At 45.0% G+C, this 26116-nt stretch overlaps 1 protein-coding gene across 1 annotated transcript in view; it reads right to left on the reverse strand.

The window, feature by feature from the left end:
* Positions 1-10101: 10101 nt before the first annotated feature.
* MAML2 (mastermind like transcriptional coactivator 2) overlaps positions 10102-26116 on the reverse strand; it is a 197667-nt gene continuing 181652 nt past the window's right edge. Inside the window, exons 3-5 of the mRNA XM_065729998.1 lie at positions 20707-20910; positions 17532-17643; positions 10102-13295 (exon numbers count right to left, since the gene is read on the reverse strand). Coding sequence (XP_065586070.1) covers positions 12316-13295; positions 17532-17643; positions 20707-20910 — 1296 coding nt within the window. The 3' untranslated portion in view covers positions 10102-12315. The remainder of the gene's footprint in view (positions 13296-17531; positions 17644-20706; positions 20911-26116) is intronic.

A 26116-nucleotide genomic window follows, 5' to 3' on the forward strand; every position in this document is an offset into this window, starting at 1 on the left:
TATTGTTTTAATAAAACACAGTAAAACCATGATGGTAAGATCTGGAACTGATAATAAAAGCACAAAAGACACATCTATAAGACAAAATAAAGTAGGAATTAATTCCTTTTATTTACCTTGACGGCTCAGATATCCATGTGGAAGGCTCATGCAGGTGCCTGACTTTGCTTTAGAAGCAATAGGGTGTTCAGCTCTGGTGATGAAAGGGCTGGAGAGTTGCAAGCTTTAGAGTGAGTTCAATAAAAGTGAAGCATTTGAGAGGTGTTTGAATGTCTGCTCGGTGTTGCTGATTTATCTACAATGGGTGAGCTGTGAAAAACATGCAGGAAGGTAGCGAGGACATGCTAAGCTACTGGATTCAATGAGGGAGGCAGGTTATTTCTTTTTCCAGCGATTTACTCAATTACTGTAATTCAGATATAGCAGATCACACAGCTGTTGATACTGCCAAAAACACAAGAAGCAAATTTAAGTGCTGGAGCCTGGATTAATCACACTGCTTAATTGTTAGCTTACTGACCAGGTTGCTTCAATCTGCTGTCTTCAAGATACCCACACTGCCCTTTCAGAATTACTTCTGTGCAAGGCAGGGATGTGTCTGCACCAGGTTAGGCTCCCTACTCCCTGCCCAGCCTCTAGCACAGTTTCACAAACCTTGGTTTGCCAAACACCACTTGCTTTCAGTTGTCCAAGACATGCCCATTGTTTCCTGCCATGGAAATACATGCCTGGTAGGACTCCCTTGTTCGGCCATATTCTAGCATTTGGATATCAACTACTCGTACCCTGAAGAGCAGGATTTACCTGTTCACAGTGCTGATACATAAAATCCTGTAATTTCTGAAACTAAGTATTAATTATCTTATGTGGATGTAATTAGACATCCTGATGTCATCTGCAGTGGGTGACCTCCGAGCCTTCAGTACTGTAACTGAAGGATTTCGACAATCCTGAAACCCTTGATGCTGCCTGAGTGTCTGTGTGTTTGGTGTCTGGGATGTTTGAAAAGGATCTCTGTCTGCATCTGTTTGGCTCAACAAGTGAGGAGGAGGAGTACAATCCACTATACTCTTTCCTGCCCTTGGAAGGCAAGGGCCTCACATCCCTGCAATTTGTCTGAGAGATTGGGAGGGATGTGTGCTACTGTTGGGGAGTTTATGAGTGGAAGATTATAGCTCTCACTTCTCAACCCTGAGAGCCCAGGATTTCCTGACCCTGGCGAAGAAGCAGAGGGATGAAAATTCAGTTTTAGTGCTGGATCTGGTGGCAGTACTAGGGAGGGAGCAAAAAGAACCATTAGACAACCCTATTCCATCCATCATGGGCCTCAGGGTGCTGTGACAGGGCTGTGACATGAGGCAGTGGTTTCTGTCTCCCCACTGCAGCAGCTCTGGTGGCTCAGCAGGGCTCCAGGCAATATCTTTTGCTGCTCTTCCAACAGATGCAGGCCATCCTCAGCATGCTGATAGATGACCTCTGATGGTTCATGAGCATAGACAGTTCAGAGTCTGATGCTTCGGCTGGGACACATTTGCTTTGGCCTTTTTTTGGCCACATTCTGCTACAAAAGCAATTGCAGAAAGCAGAGGTGCTGGTGGGGTTGGCAGCGCCTGAAACCAGCAGGAATCCAGGATGAGCCTCAGCATGAACTGCCAGTGTGTGCCTCACAACTCCCTCCGATGCTTCAGCTGCTCAGGCATGTTGCCAGCACTTTTTCCAGTGTGAGGAAATTGAGAAAAGTGAAAGAACAGAGGCTAAATGTTTAATGTCTCAAGCAAAGCAGAGTGGAATTTCCCAAGGCAAAGATAATCCTTTGTCCTGAGGGCATTGCCCACACTGAATGTTGAATACCAAAAAATGGAGGTGTGATCCCTTCCTAGAGAAAAGCTCACAAGAATCCTGTGCCAAGGAAAGAACCCAGCATTCCCTGTAACAGAGATTCGTTCAGGTTTAGAAAGAAAAAGAAGGAAAGGAGAGAAATGTCCTTGTCCCACTCAAACACTCCTTCATGGACAAGATTAAAAGCCTGTGACAGCGTGAATATCTTGCTCAGTATCTTGAATGTCTACTAGTTCAGTGCCCATTGTATAAACACTTGGATAATATTCTATAGAGCACATTCCTGCTCTGATTAAAACTAACACAAAACCTATCACATTTTAAACTTATTCAATGTCTGCAGTGAAGATAAAGAAGGTTATTTTCCTCACTGTTGGGCCTGTGAAGTCCCAAGTAGTGCAGCTGTGCTAGGTGATGGGCAGATTAGGCAATCTGGACTGCCTTTATTCAGAATGAGTGTTTGCTGTTGCAGAGATCCAAGGATGGTATCAAATGCTGCTAGTCCAAAATAACTATTTCAGTGATAACACCTTTCAGACAGATAGGCTGGAGCAGGAGAGAGGAAAGATACAATGAGCAAGCTTTTCACCTTTGCTCTGCTTCTTCTATAATGAATACAAGAATCAGAGCAGTGAAAAAGAATCCATAAAACCCCAAAATTCAGCTCGAGGAGATGTTCTTTCTTGCAGAAAACAACCATCAATCTGCCTTATAAAGATGCTTTTCAGAAGCACTGACTGTGGTATTTTGAGAAGACGACACTGGAGACAAAGGCTTAGAGTAAGAGTGCAGCCTTAGAGAGTGTCCCAAGCAGGGCTATGGCACCCACAGGGCAGCTCCTGTGAGGGGCTTGCCACCATTTATCCCAGGTCCCAGGAGTCCCTAAGCCACACAGAACAGTTCATGATGGAAAACATGCCATGGTGTCTTTAGACCACTTGAGCCCCATTCCAGAGTTCCAAGTTTCTCTATTCACTAAAATTCTGTAGAATTATCGAATATCCCAAGTTGGAAGGAACCCAAAAAGATCATTGAGTCCGTCTCCTGGCTCCACCCAGGACAGCCCTGAATTCAAACCCTGTGACTGAGAGCACTGTCCAAATGCTACCCAAGAGAAGTGCCGTGGCCATGGACGGTGCCACTTTCCTGCTGGTCCATTAACCTACAGGGGAACGTGTCAGGATACATTGAAATCAGCAGCCAGGATGCTTGCCTTCTATTTCCTGGAAAGGAATTTTGAGCTGGCTTTTTTGTCAACGCAGGGGATTGTTCACTGGTATTTTAAATTGTTAACTTTATGCCAGTGTTCTATACTGCTGACTATTCCTCATTCATCTGATAAGAACCATCCAGCATATTTGTGCATACATCTGTGAGATCATGCCTGGATTTCCCAGCTATTGTTTTGGGAGTCTCCTTCCGGTATTTAAAAAGAGGAAATATCATCTTCAGTATCCTCTACCAGCTTTAAAGCTGCGCTGAACAACAAAGACAGACAACATGTAATTCTTCCCTAATCCTTTAAATTCCCTTACAGGCACATGGTGTTCACACACTTGTAAGCCTGCCTCCGTCAGCAGCTGTATGTCTTCTTTCTCTGCCTTTAAACTCTGCAGCTTCAACTGGGGTGGAACAGAAGCCCGCGACGCTTCATCCCACGATGTCTCTCTTTCTGGGTGGTATGAAGAGGGATTTTTTTTTTCCCCCGTAAGAAAGCGATCATCTGGATTGAATTGCAGATATCTAATCCACACACAAGCTACTCTTGTTTGGTTTTGTGAGGCGAACAAAGACATCAACTTAGACATGTTCATGACTGGATTTGGGTATCTCGATGACCTTCTAATCATTCCACTGATTAGCCGGTGTGCCTTGGTAACTTTAGTACAAAAAGGCAAGCGTAGAATAAAAAGCTTTCTCTACAGGAAAGGAGCTCAAATGGAAGATTTCCTTAATTTCACCCCCCAGGAAAAAGCCTGAAGGTGCAGGCAAGACCACTGGTACAAACACCTCTTAAGACTCATGGGTTTTTTTATGCTATGGGTGCAGAGGGATTCAAACAGCTGCATTATAGGGTTGGAGGGTGATGCTTATGGATGGGTGATTATTAGTTGACCATACAACTGCCCTTACTGATTCTTTTCTTCCCCCACATGAAAACTTCCCACTTGTTTACCACAGTTTTACTGTGTTTATGTGAGAATCCAACAAGACATTTAGTCCACACAACAAACAAAGGTAGGGTAACCCGTACCGGTATAATTTCAGACAGATGCTTAGCCAAGCCTTGAAGACTTTAGACTCCATACTCTTCTCTTATAGTCCGTCCTAGCATTATCCTTCATGTTAAAAACTTCCAACTGGCAGCTGTTCTGAACCCCATTTCCCAAGAAATGGACTGTTGAAATCAGGATGGAAATACATAACTCTTTTCCCCTGACAGCACCAATGCATCTACCTGAAGAATCTTCATCCTACCCCAGCTCAGACCTCTTCCATAGGCTAAACAACCTCAGTTCTTATCTTTCCTAGACTTCTGATCATTTATATTGCTTTCTTCTGCCTTCTTTCTTTCTCCTCTGGAGTGTATCTTAGTACCGAAGTGCCCCTTTTCTGCAAGCAATCACGAGGCTGAAAACAGAGGCCACGTATCACCATTCTAATCTGTACGGGCCCAGAAGCCTGACTTTGGGTTCCTTTTTGGGAATCTCACCATTTATAAAAGGCCATAAAGCCTGGTGTAGGTGTTATATGGTGAAAGTTTGGCTAGCATTAAATAAGATAGCATTACTGGAGCTAATCTGCCATCCAAGTGCATGGTGGAAATGTTTGTGGACAATGGGAGATGCTTCTTTATTGCTTCCTCTTGCTTACTGAAAGCTAAACCCCATCTAATAGCAAGAGGTTTTGGAGGCCCAGCAAAGTGTATCAAAAGGGCACCATTTCCTTCAAAAAGTATAGGTTGAAAAATGAAAAGGAAAACCAAAACAGGCAACTACTGGAATTTCAGAAGATTAATATAGCAAAAGGAGATTTCTGGGGTATTTCCGAGGTAGAGGAAGTACTGAAACATCTTCTAGGATGGCATTTTTCTCTATTCTTTTGTAACGATTTGCTTATTTTTCATTATCCTTTCAGCATTTGAAAACTTCTCTTTGTAACCCTCTAAAACACTTCAGACATTTTCTACAGGAAGGTTTTAAATTCCCTGGCATGAACAGATGGTCTGTTGGTATTTGTATGTAAGAATCTAGCAGATTGTATTGTAAAACAGACTAGGCTAAGTCCTAAGGCTTGGGCTGAAGGGAAAGTTAATTAATAAGATTTGCATGCAATGGTTTTGCTATGGTAAGTACCACTAGACCATTGTGGCACATTATAATATAAAGATGCAGTGCAATTACAGGGAAACTCCTTTAATTAGTGGATTTGTTTCTTAAGTGAGGGGAAAAGCTGGCTTTCAGGGAGCGTTATGCATGAAATCCCGATGTTAGCTGCACTAATACAGCTAAGTTGTTGCTCACACATGAGGGAGAGTGCCACGTAGCCCTGCAATTTTGATCAGCCTTCTGGGATCACACATACAGGTCTTCCCTCCTCTATACACATTCTTTGAGCTTGGTCATCTGACACACCGAAGAAGCCACAGGAGAAAGTACAGCTGTTTTCTTTACTTCAGCTATAGTTTGGTACAGAGTGTAGACATGTGAGGACTACTGTTATGCCAGGTAGAAAACCTGCTGGAGGATGAGTAACACAGGATAAAATCATGAACCTTATGAGGAAAAGGAACTCAAAAGAGGAATAAATCATCATTGGCAAAGTTCATGTATAGATTCACGAAGAGATGTTTTGGCCAATGCATGTGTTGTTAGATATTTGTCACTACCTTAGAGTTACTGGTGAGTCTGATGAATCAGAATCATATGCCAGGTGCATTTGAACACATTACTCGTTTTAAAATCTGTAATTTTGGAAAATTTACCAAATTCTTTCTGGAATAAATTTAAAGAGATGCAGCCAATGTGCTTCAAATATGCCTTCCCTAGATAAAGATGCTTTTTGTTGATGGAAATTACATTGTAATATGAATTACATACAATATGTTAACTTGCCTGTGTGCCCCATCATTTGTCATGAGATCAGTGTATGGGACAAACCCTATGGGCTACTCCTATAAGAAGGAGCCTTCCAAATCCAATTTTCAAATAATAATGTAATAATTCCTGATAGTCAACTCACACCCTTGCCTAGCACTAGGCTCTTCAGGCACTAATTTAGCAGAATATTATCTGTTGGAATAGTTTTGCATCTGGAGTTGAACTTCCCTGCTGTGTTTGGAGACCAGGTAGGCACAAAAGGCAACTTGAATACATTGTCTAATTTTATTTTTGCCATATCACCTCAACATAACTGTATCAATGGCAAATCCTGCCTTTACGTGTTGTTTGTTCACTGACCATCACAATGACCAGAAACTTTTTCCTTCATGTCAAATTGATTTGGAAGGTTAGTTTTTTCCAGCTTTTGCACAAGCTTCATGGATGCCCCTACACTCAGCATTTCACCCAAAAGCTGAATAGTACCACAGGATTTTCCTAGTGCTCGTGGGCACATAGAATAAAACAGTCACTGTGTCTGTACAACAAGGCAGACCAGTCAGACAGAGTAAAAACATTGCAGGCAGCCCTCCAAAAACCACAGATAGTGCATCCTTGTTGTCTCAAGCCCTGCAGAGGAATGCATGCCATGCCTGGGGAGCGAGGGCTGTGCTTACAAGCCAGCAGAGCCCCTCAGCCTTTGGCCATGCAGCTTCAGGAGCCCACTACTGGTTCCAAGGACAAGGAATTAGAGGATCCGGCCTTTAGGGATGTAGTTAGTGGGCACAGTGATGAAGAGCTGACTGTCGAACTTGATGATCTTCGAGGTCTGTTCCAACCTTAATGATTCCATGATTCTAATCATGCAGTGGCAATGCAAACATCACCACATGCTCTATGGGAACTGTGCGTGCTTTTCAGCACAGAAGTGGCTGAGTCATTGCAGAAGAAGCAATCTTTTTAATGCAGTAATTTGTGACTGAACTAGTGTGTAACAATCTTGTGAGCTGGAAGGAAAAATAAAAGAAATTTTATGTGTCATTTGTTTGTCATTGGGAAATGATCTGAATCCCTATTAAAGGAGTTCTGTCAAAGTGGCCTGCATGACCCAGAAAGCCTTATTTAAGATTTGGTGTTATGTCAGCTTTCCTCGTGGTGTAAGTTTTCACTATGGCAGGGTCCTGCCCACGTTCCTGCTGCTGTGGGGCCGCTGTGCTGCCATGGGAGGGAGCAGCACTCTGCACTGGGCTGGTAATGTGTCCCCATGGGATTCTGCTGCGGTGGGAAAGGTCAGCCCTTGCCCAGATGTAGTGCCCAGCCCACTGTCATGCATCTGCCTGGGCAGAGCAAATACTCACTGCCACCTGTGTCTCATACGTGGTCTGCCTGACCACATTTCCCCAGGTACACAGAATGTGTCTGGGGATGTTCTGTGGTGCTGAGAATATGCAGTTCAGGGTGACTTGTGTCCATGTTATCCCACCCTGCATCCACAGGGGGAATGGTGGTGAACATGGGAGGTGCTTGGCAATGCGGTCATCACACCGAGGCACTACCAGGGCCTGGGAGGCCCCCTTACACCTGGCTGTTTTTCAGCTTAATACTACACATACTGCTTTTTGAGCCAATCAACAGCCCTGCCTGAGTCTCCCAGTCCCACTAGCTCTTTCCTGGCTATGATTAGGGCAGGCATGAGGGACGACGTGCAAGTGCTCTCTGCCCAGCGAGCATCACTAGAATGCTGGGCAGCCAGGAAACCACCCTGCACTGATGGAAATAGGAGACTTCTTTCCTCCATCTGTCCTGCTACTGCTGCTGTCTCCAGGGAGGTTTCATCCAAGCAGATGAGCCCCCAGGGTAGGTGTCTGAAGTGGTTGTCTGACTGCCTCTGCAGCTGGGGTAGACAGAGAGGCACTTTAGGGCATGATTCTCGTGACCTGTGTCAGGCGTGCTCTCAGTTGAGCAAGACTGTGCCCTATTTTCCACTCCTGGATGAGAGGGGAGCCTGGGCTGCCACCTGGAGATGCTGAAGCAAGAAGAGAGCTGCAGGAGATGTGGGCAGTGTGGAGACTGAGGGGCACAGCGGAGATGCCAGCATCCCTCCTCTGTCCACCTCAGCAGCCCCGTGTCACCTCCCTCTGCTTGGAGCTGGGGCCTGGCTAATGACGGAAGCCTGTCAAGAAACGAGAAATTGCTTCCTCGTGGCTGTTTTTCAGCTCTCTCTGAGGTGATGCATGAATTAGATAGCACATCCTGGGTACACAGCTTGACAAGGTTTATTAAAATGTTGGATCATGTCATGCGTGAACACTCTGGGCTTACAGATACTTGCAAGCTCATTGCTGCAGCAGGGCTTAGGAGCATATAAGCAAACCACTGTGCTGCAAGACTACACCAACCTATTCCTCAGGAGCAAAAATACCCACGTGTTACTCGTTAACCCCTGCTGGCATGAAACCATTGCTTCAGTGAGGAGAAAAAAAATCCCAGCTCTCTTGCAAAGAAGCAAAATGAGCTCCCAGAAGCTGCCAGATGCACATTTTTCTCACCCCCTCCTAAAATAGAACTGCAATTTTAATTTACTCAGATGAATGAGCCGTTGACTAAACAGACATTAATTTTAAAATTCACATTAAGAAAAGAGACACTCGGGATAATTTCGATTGATTTACTTGGCAGAGTTTTGATAGCTACTGAAAAACATACTATTCATGTTTAGGTGAAAAATAAATGAAGTCAAATAAGTGTCACTGCATAGTACTAAGAGGTATATACAGCCACATGTAAAAATGCATAAACACAAACATTTCTGTACAGCAACTTTTCTTTTCAGTCTGTATAGAGAAACACTGGTTTATAATATGGGGAAAATATAAAGCAGACATACATGCAACAAGGACGTGACAGTTACACGGGTCCCACCTGCCTCCCAAGAGTTACAACAACAACAACAACAACAAGAATAAAAGCCTTTTTCCGGGGGGAAAAAAAAAATTGAAACCTGGAATGTTTTCATGTTGAGGTTTCCAGAGAGCTTCAGATTTCAAATATACCTGAAGTTGATTTAAAGGCTTGATTCAAAGCCCTGTGAAGGCAATGGAAAGACTCCATTGGTTTCAGTGAGCTTGGGGTCAGGCCCGGCTGTTTAACCACGATCCCATTCTGCCCTCCCCCAAAATCCAAAGTCTGCAGATAAAAATAAACAATCGTATCATACAAAACTTTGTATATAGAATACAAAAGGTAACCGTTGTCTTTTTGTATAAAATACAACTTTCTGATAGTATATTTATTTCACATATGTATAAATATAACCCAAATAATATGATTTTATTATTCCTACCAAAATATTATTACTTTTTGGTTTTGTTTTTTGTTTTTTGTTTTTGTTTTTTTGTTTTTTGTTTGTTTTTTTTTTTACAAAAGTTTACAAAACAAATAATTCTTTATATTTACAACCCAATACTGTGAAGAGTGCTCGGTCGATGATGAAAAATAGACTCTAAGGGTAGTGCACTTAGACATTGCAAAGAAAGGAGAACAAAGATGCTAACTCTGTTTGGACACGGGTGTTCTGAAGAAATGACACTGGATTCATGTTTTGGCAGCAAGAAGTCTTTCACCAGCTCCTATTTCAGATGCATCAGGCGTATCTTTACAGAGCCTTGCTGCGTTCACTCAACACAGAATGACATTTTGATCCCAGGGATGCCCAGTGTCTCCTCCATTCAGGCTGGGGGCAACAGGACAAAGCTCGGCACTGAATCCAGCACTGGATGGCAGCTCGAAGTCTTGGGACCAGCTCCTCAGCTGAGCATTACTCTGCATCATCTGAGGATCTGGAGCACAATCTGGTCTCAGTGCAGACACCAGGGGTGGGTTTCTTCATGGCACGTGAGTGCAGTTGAAGTTATCAGACTACAGTGCTCACTGTTCATGATGAGACAAACCCAGCCTCAGCCTTAGCATCACATTTCTCTGGTCACACAAGAGGTTGGGTGGTCACTGCTGACCTGCTCGCAGATGCTGCGTGTGCCTGTGTGCTGATCCTTCCACTTTAAACTCCTGTAGCTACTATTTCACTCTAGTTTTGCACAGTTTATAGGGATGTATTTGTTAGATTATTAACACTCCCAGCATATGTATAGTGCCAGTGGCCTGAGCTGAAAAGCTATTGAAAGACTTGGAAACATTTGTGCTGAATGCACCCCAGTGAAAACTGGAGATCAAACAGCTTTCTGGGCAGCTGAGCCACCAGGGTACGCAAGGCAGCGATGTGCAGCGATCACTAGGTGGGGCAGAAGGGACACTCCAGCTTAGCTTCTCGTCTCTCTCGTGAACAATGTGTCTGGGAATTAATAGCATTGTGGACCACCTGCCTCAAATGGTGTGTCTCACCAATTGCCCATATTGCACCTTTCCTGGAGGTGCTGCCTCTTGTGCATGTGACCGTGCTTCTTGAAACATCGTGGAAAATTGTGCCCACGTGAAATGACACGGTGAAATAACTGGGAAAGCCTTATTAAAACCTCTCTTGAGAAATAGGTCAGATAAGTGCAGAGGCTATTGTCAGATAGTCTACTCATCCCACTGCCGCTAACAAGGATGAATAAAGCACATGCACGGATGGGGTAGAGCAGTGCCTCTTGGCGCTGAGGCATGTGAACGTAGGCATTGTATTCCTTTGCCACATCTAGTTTTAACTAATTCAGAGGAGGCTGTGAAACACGTCTCAATGCATCATTCTGAAGAACAGCATTTTCATTTGAATTGCAAGATCTGTTCCCATTTCTGAATCCTCCTGCCAGACTCATAATAGAGCTGCTTTACTGTGACACAGGACCTCCTTCTGATGTCCTCACTGGCCAAGCTTATAGGAAAAAATTTAACATGGTCAAGACCGTTCTCTAGCAGTGAAGTCGAGCAATGTAGAACCCATATCCTTACTACTCTGTTCATTTAGTCTCCAAGGCAAGGTGGCTGCAAACTTGCTATGACCCAAGTTAATTTCCTGTTGTTATACAGCAATTGCTCAAGGCAACGTTAGCTGAACCATCCCAAAAAGCCAGAACAGATGATAGAGTTGAGTGCCCAGAAATATTCTTCAAAACTGTTCAATTTAGAAGCATAGATGTAGCTGAGTGAACACTGCAAGTAACCCAGGTGGTTACAGTGGATGTGTATGCATGCTGGTTCCAGAGGCAGCACCCTTGTACACTGCTGAAGAAAGTTGTGCTGATGTGGGCCATCGCTGGACCTCTTAAATTCCCCTCATATGCCAAAGGCGAGCTTTGGAAAGTGGAGCCAAAACACTGCGCAATCAAAGTGGTAGCCTCTCCCAGACAGAGAGACTTGAATTTCTGCAGGGAAGGGACTGTTTGATAGAATTGGACTGGGCTGAATTACCTGACCCACGCCTTGGGTTAAGATGAAAAAGGGAATACTTGCTGTGGCTTCACAAAGCCACATCATGTATTTGCCCTCCTGTAAGCTGGACTGGGAAAGTAGCCCATGAGGGTCACACTGTGAGCACCTTCCTCAATTAATTTGTCCATTAAGTCACTGCTGTTCTTGGGGTAGGGCAGGGCAGCACAGGGAGGCTCCCAAGCTTATAGTTCACGTCTTGACTCCCTCTATGCTCCAAATGTGCTGCTGGCAGGAGGAAGGCAGCCTCCTCTGATACTGGCTGCAGGCGCTGGCTAAAGAGAGAAGGCAAAAACTAGAGCACACCACGTTATACGCTGATGTCTGTTGAATGATCTGTTTCTTTTCTTGGACGGGACCACTTACCCTTTCATGTGGTACAAAACATAGAAGGTTTAAAACAAAACCATTGGAAACACAAGTGTGAGTCTATACTATGTAGAAGTAAACAGTTTTTGTAACGCCATGAGATTTACACAGAGCCTGATCCTGTCAGGGCTGAGTAGTCCCAAGGTAGGTAAGGGCTGCGAAGACAATGACTGAAGATCTCTGGACCACTTGGGCTGCTACTTACACTCAGAGAAATGATGCTTCACAGCCCATACTGCTCTCTGGTGCTTGAGCGTGTGGGAAGCTAAATGTTTTTCCACACAGCACCCATGAGAAGAACTAATGAGTTTGCAATGTGCTGGGCACCAGCGTGGGGAACAGACCCTTCACGTATTCTCACTCCTTTCTGGCAGGCATGACTATCATTTACATTACTGTTTGATCAGGGAGACATCAATGCTGTTCCTAGAGCAGCTCTTCAAACAAGGCGGTCGCCCTATGTGGTATTTTAAAGGATAGCCCAGTTACTGGAGTGTAAATTAATAAAGCAGATTGTTGGCATCTAAAGAAAAGGCTAACGTCCTTACTGCTTCTTCATCTGTTTCACCCTTGGCACTGTCACTTACGAGTGGTTCCCCAAAATTTCATCAAGATTGATGTCTTTCATCCAGTCATCATTACCAGGCTCTGTTTTCAGTAAAGAATCTATAAAGTCCGAATCGCTGTTGAGCGCAGGTCCTATACTGTCACTCTGCTGGTTCAGAAAGTCAAACGCTAGGTCGTTACCATGGTCACCTCCTTGGTAAGCCCGGGAGTTTTGGTTGGTGGACGTGAAACTGGTGGATGGCAGAGATGACGGAGGTGTCATACTCGTTCCTGGCTGATTCAAGGTAGGCACTGTCTGTCCTCTTAGCTGGTTAGGTCTTACACTTAGGCCTCGTAGCGAACCAGCAGATTGTCCATTTACAGTCTGCTGCATTTGGTTCAGAGGAGGCCTCATTTGGACTCCTGCTGTTAACTGATTAGGAGGCGCCAGCGCACGCTGAGGAAAATGCTGGTTGCCCACGTTGCGTTGCAAAGACTGGTTAGAATACGGAGTGCTTGTGGGGAAACGGACACCTGCGGGTTTCAGTGCGTCCTGCTGCTTCACAGCAGCTTCTTGCGGAGCCCAGTTCTGAGCAGTGGCCGTAGCTGTGATCATCACATTGGGTGGTCTTTGCACGGGGATGCCTGTTGCTCCGTGGTTCAAACTTGGCCTCACTTGCTGTGAGCTGACCACTGACCCGGTCCCAAAAGCAGCTACGTTGTTGCTCTGAGTCATGGTTTGTTGCCGAGACATCATGGGGTTATTCTGAGTAGGCAGGACTTGATTTTGGTTTCTGTGTGGCTGCATTTGGCTCATTCCTGAAGTGACGCTGTACGTGCTCGGTTGGTTGCAAGGGAGGTTCCCATAGCAGCTCATACTCCGAGCAGCAGGGACAGAAGGCATTCGGGTCCCAGCAGGGGTGGACATGAGGCTGGAGCTCTGAGGCATGATGCTGTGTGTTGAAATTGGGTTTGATAAGGACATGCTGGAGCTCATACTCACAGCTGGTGAACCACCTGGAAAGGAGAAATTGTGTGTTAAAATGTGTATCAATGCATGGCGTCACTCAAATGCCCACAGGTGAAAAATCCAGAATTTCGTGAGCTGTTTTGTTCTCATAGGATTTGCATGTACTTGTTTGAAGCCTTAAAAGATGCCTGTCAGCTAAAGGATGATTTGCTCCATAGGAAGCCACTGGTGGGCTTTCCATCCTTTCAGAGGACATCAGATAAGCCAGAAGTGGTGCTGGTTGGAAGAGAAATATTGGAATAAGGAGGGATAGACAGAACCAATGGGAAGGGACAAACACTCTTCTGCTTTTATAAAAAATAGAAATGATAGAAATGCAGGACAAAACCCATTTAAGTGAGGTGAGACTCATTTTTCCCTTTTCTCCTGACCACTGAGGACTGCATCTCATGTACTTGCAGCACGGAGCCCGTGCCCCAGGCAGATACCAGGAGGGCTGCTCAGTGCTGTGACCTTGTGCAGTCCTCTGTCACCCTGAGTGGTGATAGAGCAGGCACAAGACCATTGCTTATGCAGGCAATTCCAGGCCCCACTGGCTGGCTGAAGAAGACAAAACATTTTCTAGATATAGATGTAGATGGCTGAAACCATCTACGAACCCAGGCTGAATTTAACTAAACTTGATGTCATCATCAAAAATTGTTGTGCTTTAGTCTGTTGGATTATTTTTATCAATTGTTCCCCTCCCTATCAGTCAATCCCTTCTTACTGTGCAGGTGCTTAAAGCCCACGACTGTGTCTGCAGCATTCTCCAGTATCTCAACGTGTGGCATATTTTCCAGTCATTCTCAGCTCTTTTCAAAACTTGCCAGTTTTCAGTACTTGATTTCAAGGCTATTCATCACAGCTACCCACAGTACTTAATGGCTCTTGCATAACTCCAGAATGCATGTAAAGCAAGATTTTATTTCTTGTTCAGCATCACCTCAGACTGCGTCCTTTCAGTTGGAATTGCACAGCCCATTTGCAGGGATATCTGGAGGCCTATGAGCCATTTCCTTACGTGCTGTGTTAATTTTTTACTACTCTGGTTTCTTAATCAAAAGTGGTATGCTTTAAAGTACGCTACCTGAACAACTACTACCTTTATCAACCAAGGTTGTGGTTTCACTGAAAAAGAAAATACCATAACAGTTGGAAAAGATGTCTTTTACGAAAACCCCCTGTTGCCTGACATTAATGATATTCTCTTCTGAAATTCTTTATTAAATAGGCTACATTAGCTCCCCAGTATTTTTGCTGGGCTCCACATTAGGTCACTATGGCATCAATTACCTAGTTATGCGTTTCATTTTTGTTACGGCTTTAGATTTCATCCTTGGAGTTACAGGACTAAATAAAAAGTGACATGAAGAATTTGGAGAACCTCGCAGCTCTTGTAGAACTCTTGCAAACAAATCATGCACATACATATTTAAAAACTCTATGTTTAGTAACAGCTGTTTAATATACTGTTCCTGTTGAAATTTCACCATAACGATGTTTGGTTCACTGAATCTGGAACAGAATAAAAGAATTATCATATATTTCTGCTGTTCCTGCATTATTTTTATACATATGCTATTGCTGCTTAGTAATGGATGCAAAGGATTCCTTTTTCACTTCAGTACTTGAAAACGATCATCTCCTCCCAATTCATTATTAACACTGAGTGTGACTCCACAACCGGAGTTGCTCATTCCAAGTCAATATAAACAGACACCTAGACTGAGAAGGCGAACTCTTGACAAGCTGGCTCTGAGTAGGAGATGCTGACTTACAAACAACTTAAAGGCAGTTGACCTAACAGTTCTAGATGACCCTGTTCATTACAGAGGAGTCTTGACTGGATGACCATTAACAACTCAAACAGTTCTGTGATTCAGTGACCTAAAATCTTGATTCTGTCCTGGGCAGCCTTAGGAGCCCACCATTGGATCATCCTTTGTGCTACACTGCCACTGGGAAGAAAGTCAGTGCAGAAAGGATCATGGTTAGCTTTTTTGGCTTTGCTGGTGTTGCTTTCTGCCTGTAGGGATGAGAGACACTGGGGCCTTCAAACTTTGTTCCCTTAAGCTGCTGGTGAGTGGAGGAATGGCATAGGAAACATTTCCAAAGACGTGGAACAGCAGTGGTGGAGAGCAATCCTCTCTCCGCAGTCAAACTGAAGCAGCTGCAACAGGTTGGCGGGGTCACTGCACTCGCTGTGGGATGGAGCCCTACAGGGTGACCCTGCCAGCTGCAGGGCAGCCCCAGGGTTTCGCGTCCTGCTCCTTGTGCAAATGCCACACACTTTAAAGACCATGAGCTCGGGACATGGGTTGTACATGTTGTGCAACGAAGTTTCTTCTTTTTTGTCTCGCTATTTTTATCCCTTTATTTTTAACACGAAAATTTTCCATCCTGATTTCTTCCAGATGGGAAGGCATTTCTCCCCGAGCAGCACTGCACACAGCAGCTGGTCACCCCAGGCGGCAGTGTTTAGAAATGCCCTCACTGCCCCATTCACCTGCTGGTGTCAGGGGCTTGTTGCTGTGACACAGCACTAGAGGGAAAAGCACAGAGGAATAAAATACTTCACCACATGTCTCCAGGCCTTTATGGCATTTTAGTTAACTTTGTGTTTTTGGGTTGTTTGATTGTTTTGTTTTTTTTTTGTTTTTCCCTGACCTGAGCAAAGCTCTTCCCAGAAAACCAGGGAACAGATTCCCCATGTTGCTGCCTTATGCAAGAGTTTCCTAACCACCCCATGTGGTAGCTGTGTGGCGAGCTCCCAGCACAGCCCTTTCTCCCAGGCTCACCCAAAATGCTGCTCTCCTCTCTGGTGTTCCTCAGTGGGGAAGATTTGCATGAGCAAGTGCTGCCAATCTCACATGCTATAAACCCAGATGTGTCTCCAAATGCCACGAGGCCTGGCAAGGAGTCCATCAGATTTTGAACAAGGGGAGCCACGTAACAATGGCAGTCTACTCGTTCTAGAGCCTTTTGCAGATGTGGCTGCAGCCATTTCCATGTTCTCTCTCAGGCTAGAGATGTGTTGTTTACAAGTGTAAGCCAAGAATCTCAATTAATCATTTGATTCCAGGAACGAGCCTTTAAGCAACACACGATATCACAGGATTCCCTAGCAAAGCTGCCAGCATTGTCAAAGCATTTGTTGTAACAGCACAGGAAGTACCCAGCCAGCAAACAGGGCCCTGTGGCACTGGCCTTGCTGGGGGCTATTATGCTGGCATCAGCGATGCTTGTGCAAATTTACTGAAGACAGGAAATGCTCTGACTTGTTAGAAAGCAGCAGGTTGTCACTGCTGGGACTTGCAAACAGCAGAGCAGTGCATGAACATCTCCATGTTGGTGCTATGGCAGTGGCTTGGGCAGAGGGTGGCAAAGGAGCCAGCTGCACTTGGAAACCCATTAAAGACGTAAGAGAAAGTGAAGAAGTCCTACAACAAAGGATAAATAGGAAGGAGAGGCCCATATCCCTGCTGAATTTGCAGAGCCAACAGTTAAGGAAAAAAAACTAAAACATCCTTTTTTTTTTCTTCTCCACGTATTGCATACAGAGATCACTAGAAGGTAAGGATTCCTTTGTACTTTAAGGCACACACACTCCAGGATAAAGAACACCCTTGATCCTACCTGCTGTGCTTCCTCAGACCTCCTCTCTCTCCCCAGCACCATTTCCTTTGCAGCCCACAGCCAACCAATGACATAAACAGAAGGGAAGCAGTTCTGTGCTCCCAAACCAGGCTTTCCAAGGAGGTGAGAGCTCAGGAGGACCTGTCTACTCTTGGCAGTTGTGGCTGAACATGGGACTTTTATCCCACTGCTTGGGTGATCTGTTGAAATGCTGCTTGTAGTGAAGCACTGAAGCATATAAAAAAAATGGACTAAAAGTTCAAATGGTGGCTCTAACGCCCATGGTGGCATCATATGTGATACTTAAGATTATCAGTGTAAGAGTCTCTATGCTGTAAATAAGCTTCTGTTAGAAAGGAGGGATGTTTCTAGTCTCAATCCCTGAAGCACAAAGTACCAGAAGAGAAACTTCTGGACAGAGCGAGGTTGCACATTCACTAAGACACCTCTGTATCAGGTATTTTAGTGTACATCTTCTCCAGGCAGTGCTGAATGGAGGGGTACCCATAAAATCAGGCCCTTGTTATCAGTGCATGCCTGACTCTTCTGGATGCTCTTGCGACTGAAAGGGAGGAAAAAGCTTCTTTTAGTACATGGGCACTTACCAGGATATTGGTTTGCTTGTTGCATGTTGACCACATTCCTTCTTTGGTCTTTATAATCCGGAGGTGGTCGTGTTAAGTGTCTGTTCAGCTGATCTTGTGGAGTGATTTTCTCCTAGAGGATGAAAGTAGAAGTTCATTTAGCAAGAATTGTCCAGACCTGCAAGGTCCACACCTGCCCCTTGGCTATGCCAGTACTTCTCAGCCCATTTCACCCAGGCTGACCTGGGTCAATATGCACAGCTAATGAAGAAGATTTCAGCTTGCCATTAAACATGCTTTGTCCTATCTCCCTCTTTCCTTGCTCCTGCATTGGAGGAGTTGCCACAAAAATAAACAAGATTCATTGCTTTGTCCCCCTCCTGTCTTTTCTCATCACAGATACAATCAGGAGATGTGGCCAGGACTTAGCAAAGACTGTGTCGGGATGGATGTTTATACCACTCACCACTGCCCTGTGTTTCCCTGTACATGTACATGGCACTGTCTTCTTATGCAAGGACTGCAAGCACTGGGGAAAGGACAGTGAGGAAAGAAAGCCAAAAAAGTGATGTAGTAGGAGATTTCTTTATTTTGGGGCTGAAGGGACACATGTCTAGTGAAAGGAAGATAGAAACCCATGTCCTCAAATTGAAATCGAATTGCCCCGTCCTCATAAAGGCTTGCTAAGTACAGGCGCTGGAGTCAGCTGCAAATCCCTCCTCAGCGTCAGCACTCAATGAAGCTGTCCTGTTACTGGGCACTGACACTTGTTGTCTCCAGAGTGTTCTTGCCTTGCAGCTTCTTAGTGAGGCTGCACTTGGAGCACCGTGTCCAACTCTAGGCTCTTAAGTACAAGACTCACGTGGACTTACTGGCCAACAATTGAGGGCCAACCAAGATGATGAAAGGACTGGAGCACCTCTCCTGAGTGGAGAGGCTGAGAGAGCTGGGACCATTCAGCGTGGACACGAGGAGGCTCAGGGGGATCTCATTTAATGTCCATGAGTACCTGAGGGGTGGGTGCAAAGGGGACGGAGCCAGGCTCTTGTCTGTGGTGCCCAGTGCCAGGACAAGAGGCAATGGGCACAAACTGGAACATGGAAGTTCCCTCTGACCACCAGACAGAGCACTGGCTCAGGGTGCACAGAGGCTGTGGGGTTTCCTCCCTGGGGATCTTCCAAAGCCCACTGGAAATGACCCTGGGTACCCTGCTCTGGGTGTCCCTGCTGGGGCTGGGGTTGGAGCAGATGGACCCAGAGGACCCTTCCAACCTTAACAACTTTATGATTCTAAGATATATGGCTCCGTGGCATGAAAATGTGGCTTTGACCACCTTAGACTTGAGTAAGTCATTGCTGGTGTACATGTGCCTGCTGGAGTCAGGCCTACTGTGCAGACCTCTCTTCTCCACGACATGCTCACCAAAGCACCTGAGCTTCATACTTTCAGGCTAATCCAGGGCAATTTCCACCCAAAATCTATTGGGGAAACCATATCAAAGGCTTTCTGTACTCTCCCACTGGTACACCCCAACCTGGGCATGAGTGGAAAAGCCATTTCTGGGCAGTGGGCGAGGGCATTCAGTGCCCCAGCAGCAAATTTGTCTTGAGGAGCTTGGATCTGCCTGAACAGCAAACCAGCTCATCACTGTAGAAGAGGACAAGGCCCGGTGGGTGTCTGAAGCCAGCCAGTTACTCAGGGCTTTTCTACCTAAAACAGCACACAAGTGGACTTCCTCATGAAAAATCTGTTTTTCTTCCTGCTGTGAGAGACACTCAGAAATGCTGGGAGAAGAGCCTTTCTTGTAGTATTTAGGCATTTCCCTAATACATTCTAGGAATGAGATTTATAGAGCTCATTTCAATATATCAGTCAGTCCGAACCCTTGTAAGAAAAAGGCAAGTTAACCTGCAGGCAATCCCAGAAAAAAATGCAGCTAGGCTTTGTGTGTATTGCTGTGTCCACAATACAAAGCAAATGAAAGCTGATCAAAAAATCTCATTCCGTAGAGTTATTTTAATTTCTGTTTAGCTTTTACTTATTTTTAAGTAGAGCTATGTGAGCAATTAACTTTTTGTTCTGATAAAAATTCAGAAAACTGCAGCAGAGCTGAGTTGACACTTCAGTTCTCTTCTGCATAAATTGAAGAGCTAACAGTTATTTCCCCTATAGGACGATGAAATCCTGAATTTCAAACTCAAGTCTTTTTAATCTGTATTTTTAGAATAGAGGTACATTTTTAAAACAAAGAAATATCTATAAAAACATGGAATTTTTTTTAGTGGTTTTGCAAATATCCATTCCAAGCCATGGATGTTTTTCTACTTCTGTACTCTTTGGTGGCATTCACTAAATGTGCCTTTTTTTTTTTTGAATTTGTTTTTATATAGAAAAGAAAAATTTTGGATTCAAAATGCCATGCCAACATGAACGGGTGTGTCCTTTAGGCTGCCCCGAGGTACATAAGCCATAGGCTGGGGGTTTGGTATCACCTTGACCTGGGGCAGCTGGGATGTCCCTGTCGCACTGGCCAAGCTCATCTAGCACCTTCAGCAGACTGGATGCAGTGTTATCAATGGCAACACTACTCCAGCAGAGCAAAACTAGTGAGTTCTGGTGCCTTTCACTTCCATCAAGGCACAACATATCTCCCTTGCCTCAGTTATCAATGGAGAGAGAAGAACTGGCTACAAATACCTGGAAACGTACAGAGAAAAATGGAGAAAGAAGAATTCATGGGCAATCCCAGGCAAGCACACAGATTTGTTTTGAAATCTACAATCAATTAATCAAATCTTTGCTTACACACAGGCCTTTTATGCCATGCTGTCTGGTTTGCTGAGCCTGGAAGTCAGGTTTGCTCTGGGGTAGGGCAGTGCAGCAGTGCACCTTAGCTTATTTTACAAAGAAAACTACTGAAAATATTAATATGCCCAGGATTAAGTTTATCCTTAGTTCTTACAACAAAGCCACAGTAGCTCTGATACTTCAGTTGTTACATATAAACTGAAGTAGTTTTGAAAGGGTTTATCAAAGTGCTGAGAAATATAAGGCACACTCTAGAAGGCCTAGGCTTTGCCAAAATGACCTCAAAGTCTTGGGCACTTTCTTCTCCCTGTCTTAGTTTTCCTTAATACATATATATTTTTTTCCATAAAAATCTTTTCCCTGTAAAACAAGGAATTGGAAAACTTACAGCTTCTGCCAACATCTGCTGCTGTAGGAGGAGTTGCTTTTGCTCCATCATTTGCCGTTGCAGAGCCTGCTTCTTTTCCATCAGTTGCTGATTCAACATTGATTGCTGGGATGAGTTCATGTAACCACTTCCAGTGTTTGGATTTGAGCAAGAACTGGAGTTTGGAGTGGGGCCAGCTCCCTGGCCTACCACAGAGTGTTGATCCTGAAACAGAAAAAAATGGCTCATCAAGGATGAAAATAATAACAAGCAACAAGAAAAGGAAATAATCCCTTTTATGCAATTTGCTCAAGTACAGGACACAGTCTACGGGACAAGTGACTGATGCTAAGGCTTTGACAGAATAAGTAAGAGATGGGGTAACTTTATCGCTCATGGAAGGTCATGAAAACTTGCCAGGTAGTTCCCGTGGAAAACCTTGATGTTGTACCAGGAGCTTGGGAAACATTAACAGAAGTAACTGAGAGTCCTGCAGACCTTTCAGGAAACTTCCATTGTGCCTCATGGCAGCCTGTCTGACCACAAGGGAATGAGCTCTGTATCTCGCTGTTCCTACCACCTGGTGAGCAGCAGCAGGAATTGTTTGGAGGCTCATTGCTGGAGAAGACTCATTGCTACAAGTGATACCACTGTCAGAAAATACAGAAGTTGCAAGCTGCAACTTTGCAGTGGGGTGAATGATGGTATTTTCCTTTGTCCCTTCACCTCCCTCACAAGAACAGTCTCTGAGATCAATAATTGTCTTCAGCTAGGGCTGGATTAAATAAATACGTTTAGAGCTTGTTGGCTCCCTTGCTAAAACAAATATGTAAGTGGACAGGACCTTTAAGAGGGCTTTAGGATCTCCCCAGTCTTTTCTGTGAATCTCAGAATGCTTCCTCTTCCCCATGGAAAAGATCTCTAAGATTGTCCAGACCCACTGTCCACATGCCACCAATATTACTCACTAAACCATGTCCCTAAGTACCCCATCTTTCTCAAATCCCTTCTGGGACAGTGACTCCACCACATCCCTGGGCAGCCTGTTCCATTGCCTGACCATTCTTTCAGAGAATAAGTTTTTCCTAATATTCAACATATGGGCAGCTTCATGTGGGTCAGGCCCTGGGCAAACTGATTTAGCTGTGCATGTCCCTGGTCATTGGAGGGGAGTTGGACTGGATGACCTTTAAAGGTCCCTTCCAACTCTAAGGATTCTATGAGTCTATGTGTAAGGGTTGGCAAAAGGTCATCCCAATGGGGAAGGTACTTGGGAAGTCCAGACTGTACATTCAGGGTGAGAGCAGACATGGGATGAGAATATGCTGCTCATTTTCTTTTACCCGTGGTTTCTGTTGACAGAAATATGCTTTCTGTCTACTTGCTCCACCAGTGTTTGCTACTTGGACCTTCCCCAAACGTGGGAAAGAGCTTTCTCAATCAACACACAAAAATGTGTTAGCCCACAAAAATATTCAGGCTATGTTGGATCACTCGATAGTCAGGTACTTCTTAACTGCAAGAAAATAGGACTGGAGAGGTCACAACTGTTATGAGAAACATCAGTTTTCTGACTCTGCTTTACTGCAATTCACCATAGGAACCAGCTGGTGAATTCTGTATAACTTAATAGCCAGCAGAGTATTTTGACACAGCACTGGGGCAAATCCATGGCAAGGGGAGTGTGATCCCCACGGAGCAGCACCTCTCAGTCCCAAGGTGTAGTGCTGGGTGAAGCCCTGCTCCACGACCATGGCCTCTCATGGCATCCAGGGAAAGATGGACCAACCAACAGTGAAATAAAGGACAGGCAGCCTTCCATACGCTGCAGACCTCAGGACACCAATGGCGATCACTTTGAAAAAGTGAAAGCTTTCTCCAGGAAAGCTCATTTCTGTGTCTTAGCTTTTGCTCGGCACAGAAAAGCACTCCCTCACACACAGTAACATGCACACTGCAAACTAATCCAACTTATCTTTATACCATCTGGCATGGAAGAAACACAATGTTGGAGTTATTTCTGTTTTAAAATAATTCTGTGGCTTTTAGATGGGGCTACCCGAGTGCAGAGCTAGCTGGATGCAAGTTTTTGATGTCTCTTAATGAAATAAAAACTGTGACTTTCTTCTGGAGCCACCTGCAGCCCCCAGGGCAGTGTTACAAACCCACCCTTGAAAATTTATTGGGCTCTTACACAATTATATCCCGCACACTTTCCTTCGGTTCCAGAAGGAATCCGGGATTGCTCAGCACTGCCACATTTTTCAGCCCTTATGTTAGCTGCAAGATAGAAACTACCTCCTCTCAACAGACCTGCTTGCCAAGTTGTTGCGCAAACTTTTTTGTCTTTCTTAAAATATTTTGAAAAGAAAAATATGTTACAATAAATTGGCGTTGACTTCTATATTCAAATGACACTCTAGCTTGAACCCAGCCACATGTTATATCCATTAATAGAATTCATCTGTTGTGTTTTTGCACAGATAATGCAGGCTCCACCAAATGTGCTTTCACAGTCCAGTCTAAAAAAAAACCAACCCCAAAACCAACAACAACAAACCAACAAAGCCCAACCTTTTCTCTCTCCCTTATCCCCTGCCAGCCCCTCTGAGATGTGGGGAGGGACTTTGTTTAACATAGACTGGGCAGTGTCCATTCACGCTACCTATCAAAGAAAGCTTTTCTGTAACAGCAATTGGCACGACGTACTCACTGCTTGGCAAAAAGGCCCTGAGAAAACAGTATAAATCAAGGACTCGGAGCCAGTTTGCTTTTTTGCATTCAGTCCTTTCGCTGCTCTTCATGAAATGTCAGCATGAGCCGATGAGGCCGCGCTGCGCCCGGTCCAGCCGCCCTCCCATGGGCAGCGGTGTGCTGGGAGGAGAGATGAGCTGTGGGACCCCTCCTGAAGCCCGTCCCTGCCCTCACTCACATCCCTGCGGACCAGCAGGGGTTCACTGCCGCTGGTGACATCTCTCACCGAAGTTACTGAGAGATACAGAACTGCCGAGCGGCAGCAGAGCGGCAGGGACAGCGAGACAGCACAGAGCTGGGAGCACAACCGGGCTTTTGTGTGCCAGCGCCACAAAGAACATTATGCTCAAATGTTTACATCAGCAGTAAATCAAAGCACTTAAGATCGGATTTGCCTTTTGCTTTCCCTGCTGCAACTGACTTGTATTCATACAAATAAAGAGGCTTTGGCTTCTAACTCACATATGTGTTAGAATAATAAATCTTTTCTATTTTTCCCTCTCCTCTCCTCTCCTCTCCTCTCCTCTCCTCTCCTCTCCTCTCCTCTCCTCTCCTCTCCTCTCCTCTCCTCTCCTCTCCTCTCCTCTCCTCTCCTCTCCTCTCCTCTCCTCTCCTCTCCTCTCCTCTCCTCTCCTCTCCTCTCCTCTCCTCTCCTCTCCTCTCCTCTCCTCTCCTCTCCTCTCCTCTCCTCTCCTCTCCTCTCCTCTCCTCTCCTCTCCTCTCCTCTCCTCTCCTCTCCTCTCCTCCCCCTCCCCTCCCCGGGCACCCTGCAGCACTCTCCCTTCCTCTACTCTCGTCAGGAACCCTTGAATGCCTTCTGCAATTCACCATGCAGGAGCTGACAGGGACAATTGGTTACAGAAGCATGTCCAAACCTTTTGCCTCCTGCTCCTTGAAATGCCTTGGGTTGACGAATAGTTTTGAGGGACAGAACAGTAACAATGGACTGATTTTCTGCTAAATAACAATGACTGCAGAAGCTGTTGGCTTCTCAGCCAGGAGAGCTGGCACTAGAGTGGCAGGATGGGCTCCTGTCAAAAAGGGAGGAGAACTAGAAGAAAAAAAGCAAAAGGCTTCAGAGCTATTCACTGAAGCCCACTTCGTGACCAACCTGTGCCTTCTGTCCCCACTCAGTGTAATTTAGGCATCATAAACTGCTCTGATGGGATGTTTAGAGTGAGCGCAGTGGAGATCATAGAGTCAGAGAATTACAGAATCATTGAGATTGGGAAAGACCTCTACGATCATCTAAGTCAAACTGCCAGCCCACTCCCACCATGCCCACTCACCACGTCCCTCAGTGCCACATCTCCACAGCTGTAGAACAACTCCAGGGACGCTGACCCCACCACCTCCCTGGGCAGCTGTGCCAGTGCCTCACTGCTCCTTCTGAGAAAAAACGTTTCCTAATATCCACCCTTGCTGCTGACAAATAAACAAAATTGCAGCAGGGTGCCAGCAGAGTGAGAGCTCCTTTAGTGATACTGAAAAAGCAGAAGTGTTTCCTTATTTTTAGGAATAACTCCCACTCCTGACTGGAATGCAGAGGGCTGCTTTCTGGGCCTGCAGGAGCCCTGAGCAGTTCCTGGGTTATGCTCATTTGCAACAGCTGAGGATGTGATTTATGTATCAGGGCTGGAAATAACACAGACCATGCAGAACCACAGCCAGCCCAATCCTCCCTTCCCTTATTGCTCTACCAGCCCAACTGGGGTGTAAAACAGTACTTTGCTGTGCACCTTAGACTCATTCCACTTTTTTGCATCTGAAGAACTAACAGCATAAAAGCGAATATCACTGAGTTCAGGTCTGAAAACAAAGGCTTAGAAAAGATTCCCTCCAAATCCTTTCACTACACAGAGGCACTAGGCTGTATAATTAGGCTCTAAGTGCCTAATTTAGACAACTGAGTTGGGAGCCTGGATTAGATGATAGGAACATTCCCTTTTACTCCTAATTTTAGATGCTTATAGTCACACCTAAGCAAGATGCCTGGCAGAGTGAGCGTGAACACTCAAGCATTGGCAAATGGCTTTTTAAGGATGTTGAACAGAGTGACCTAAAAGCATCTCAAGTGAATTGTAGAATATATTGTTATAGGCTGAATTTCTCCTAATATCCCACCAGAGGAGGTTTTATGGTTCTTGCAAGATCACATTCACAGGTATATTTGAACATCTCAGTTAGACGAAATTAGAGGAAGTAACACTTGGAAAAAACTGAAAATTGCAAGATCCTGAGACTTGTTTTCCTGCACCTAGCATCTAGAGATAGAGCACAAAATATTTCCATTCAGGAGTTTTGTGGAATGTTTATAAGTTGGCTCAGTCACGTGGGGCCATCTCCTGTGTTTTTCTCCTGTGAACAATCTGTGTTCTCAGCACAAATATTTCAGGGCCGTATTTCCAAAGCACACGCAGAAGGAATCATGGACACCAGCATTTGTGATTTCACAAGCCCAGGCTGTCTGCCAGAAATACTTGTGCTTTTGTCCAACCAGTGAAAAGTAAACTCTGTGTCAGTCCTCCAACAAACCAAGCAATGGAACTCAAAGAAGAAATGTGGACCTATCACTCCAGATATTACAGAGCTGGGAATGGCCATGACAAGAGTGAGTGCACTCCACATTCCTGCATCCTCTGGCAGGACTCACCCTACACGTGACAGGTTTGGAGGG

The sequence above is a fragment of the Cyrtonyx montezumae genome, unplaced genomic scaffold, assembly GCF_038088225.1.
Source record: "Cyrtonyx montezumae isolate F1298 unplaced genomic scaffold, pur_monq_1.0 scaffold_12, whole genome shotgun sequence".
Classification (NCBI taxonomy): domain Eukaryota; kingdom Metazoa; phylum Chordata; class Aves; order Galliformes; family Odontophoridae; genus Cyrtonyx; species Cyrtonyx montezumae.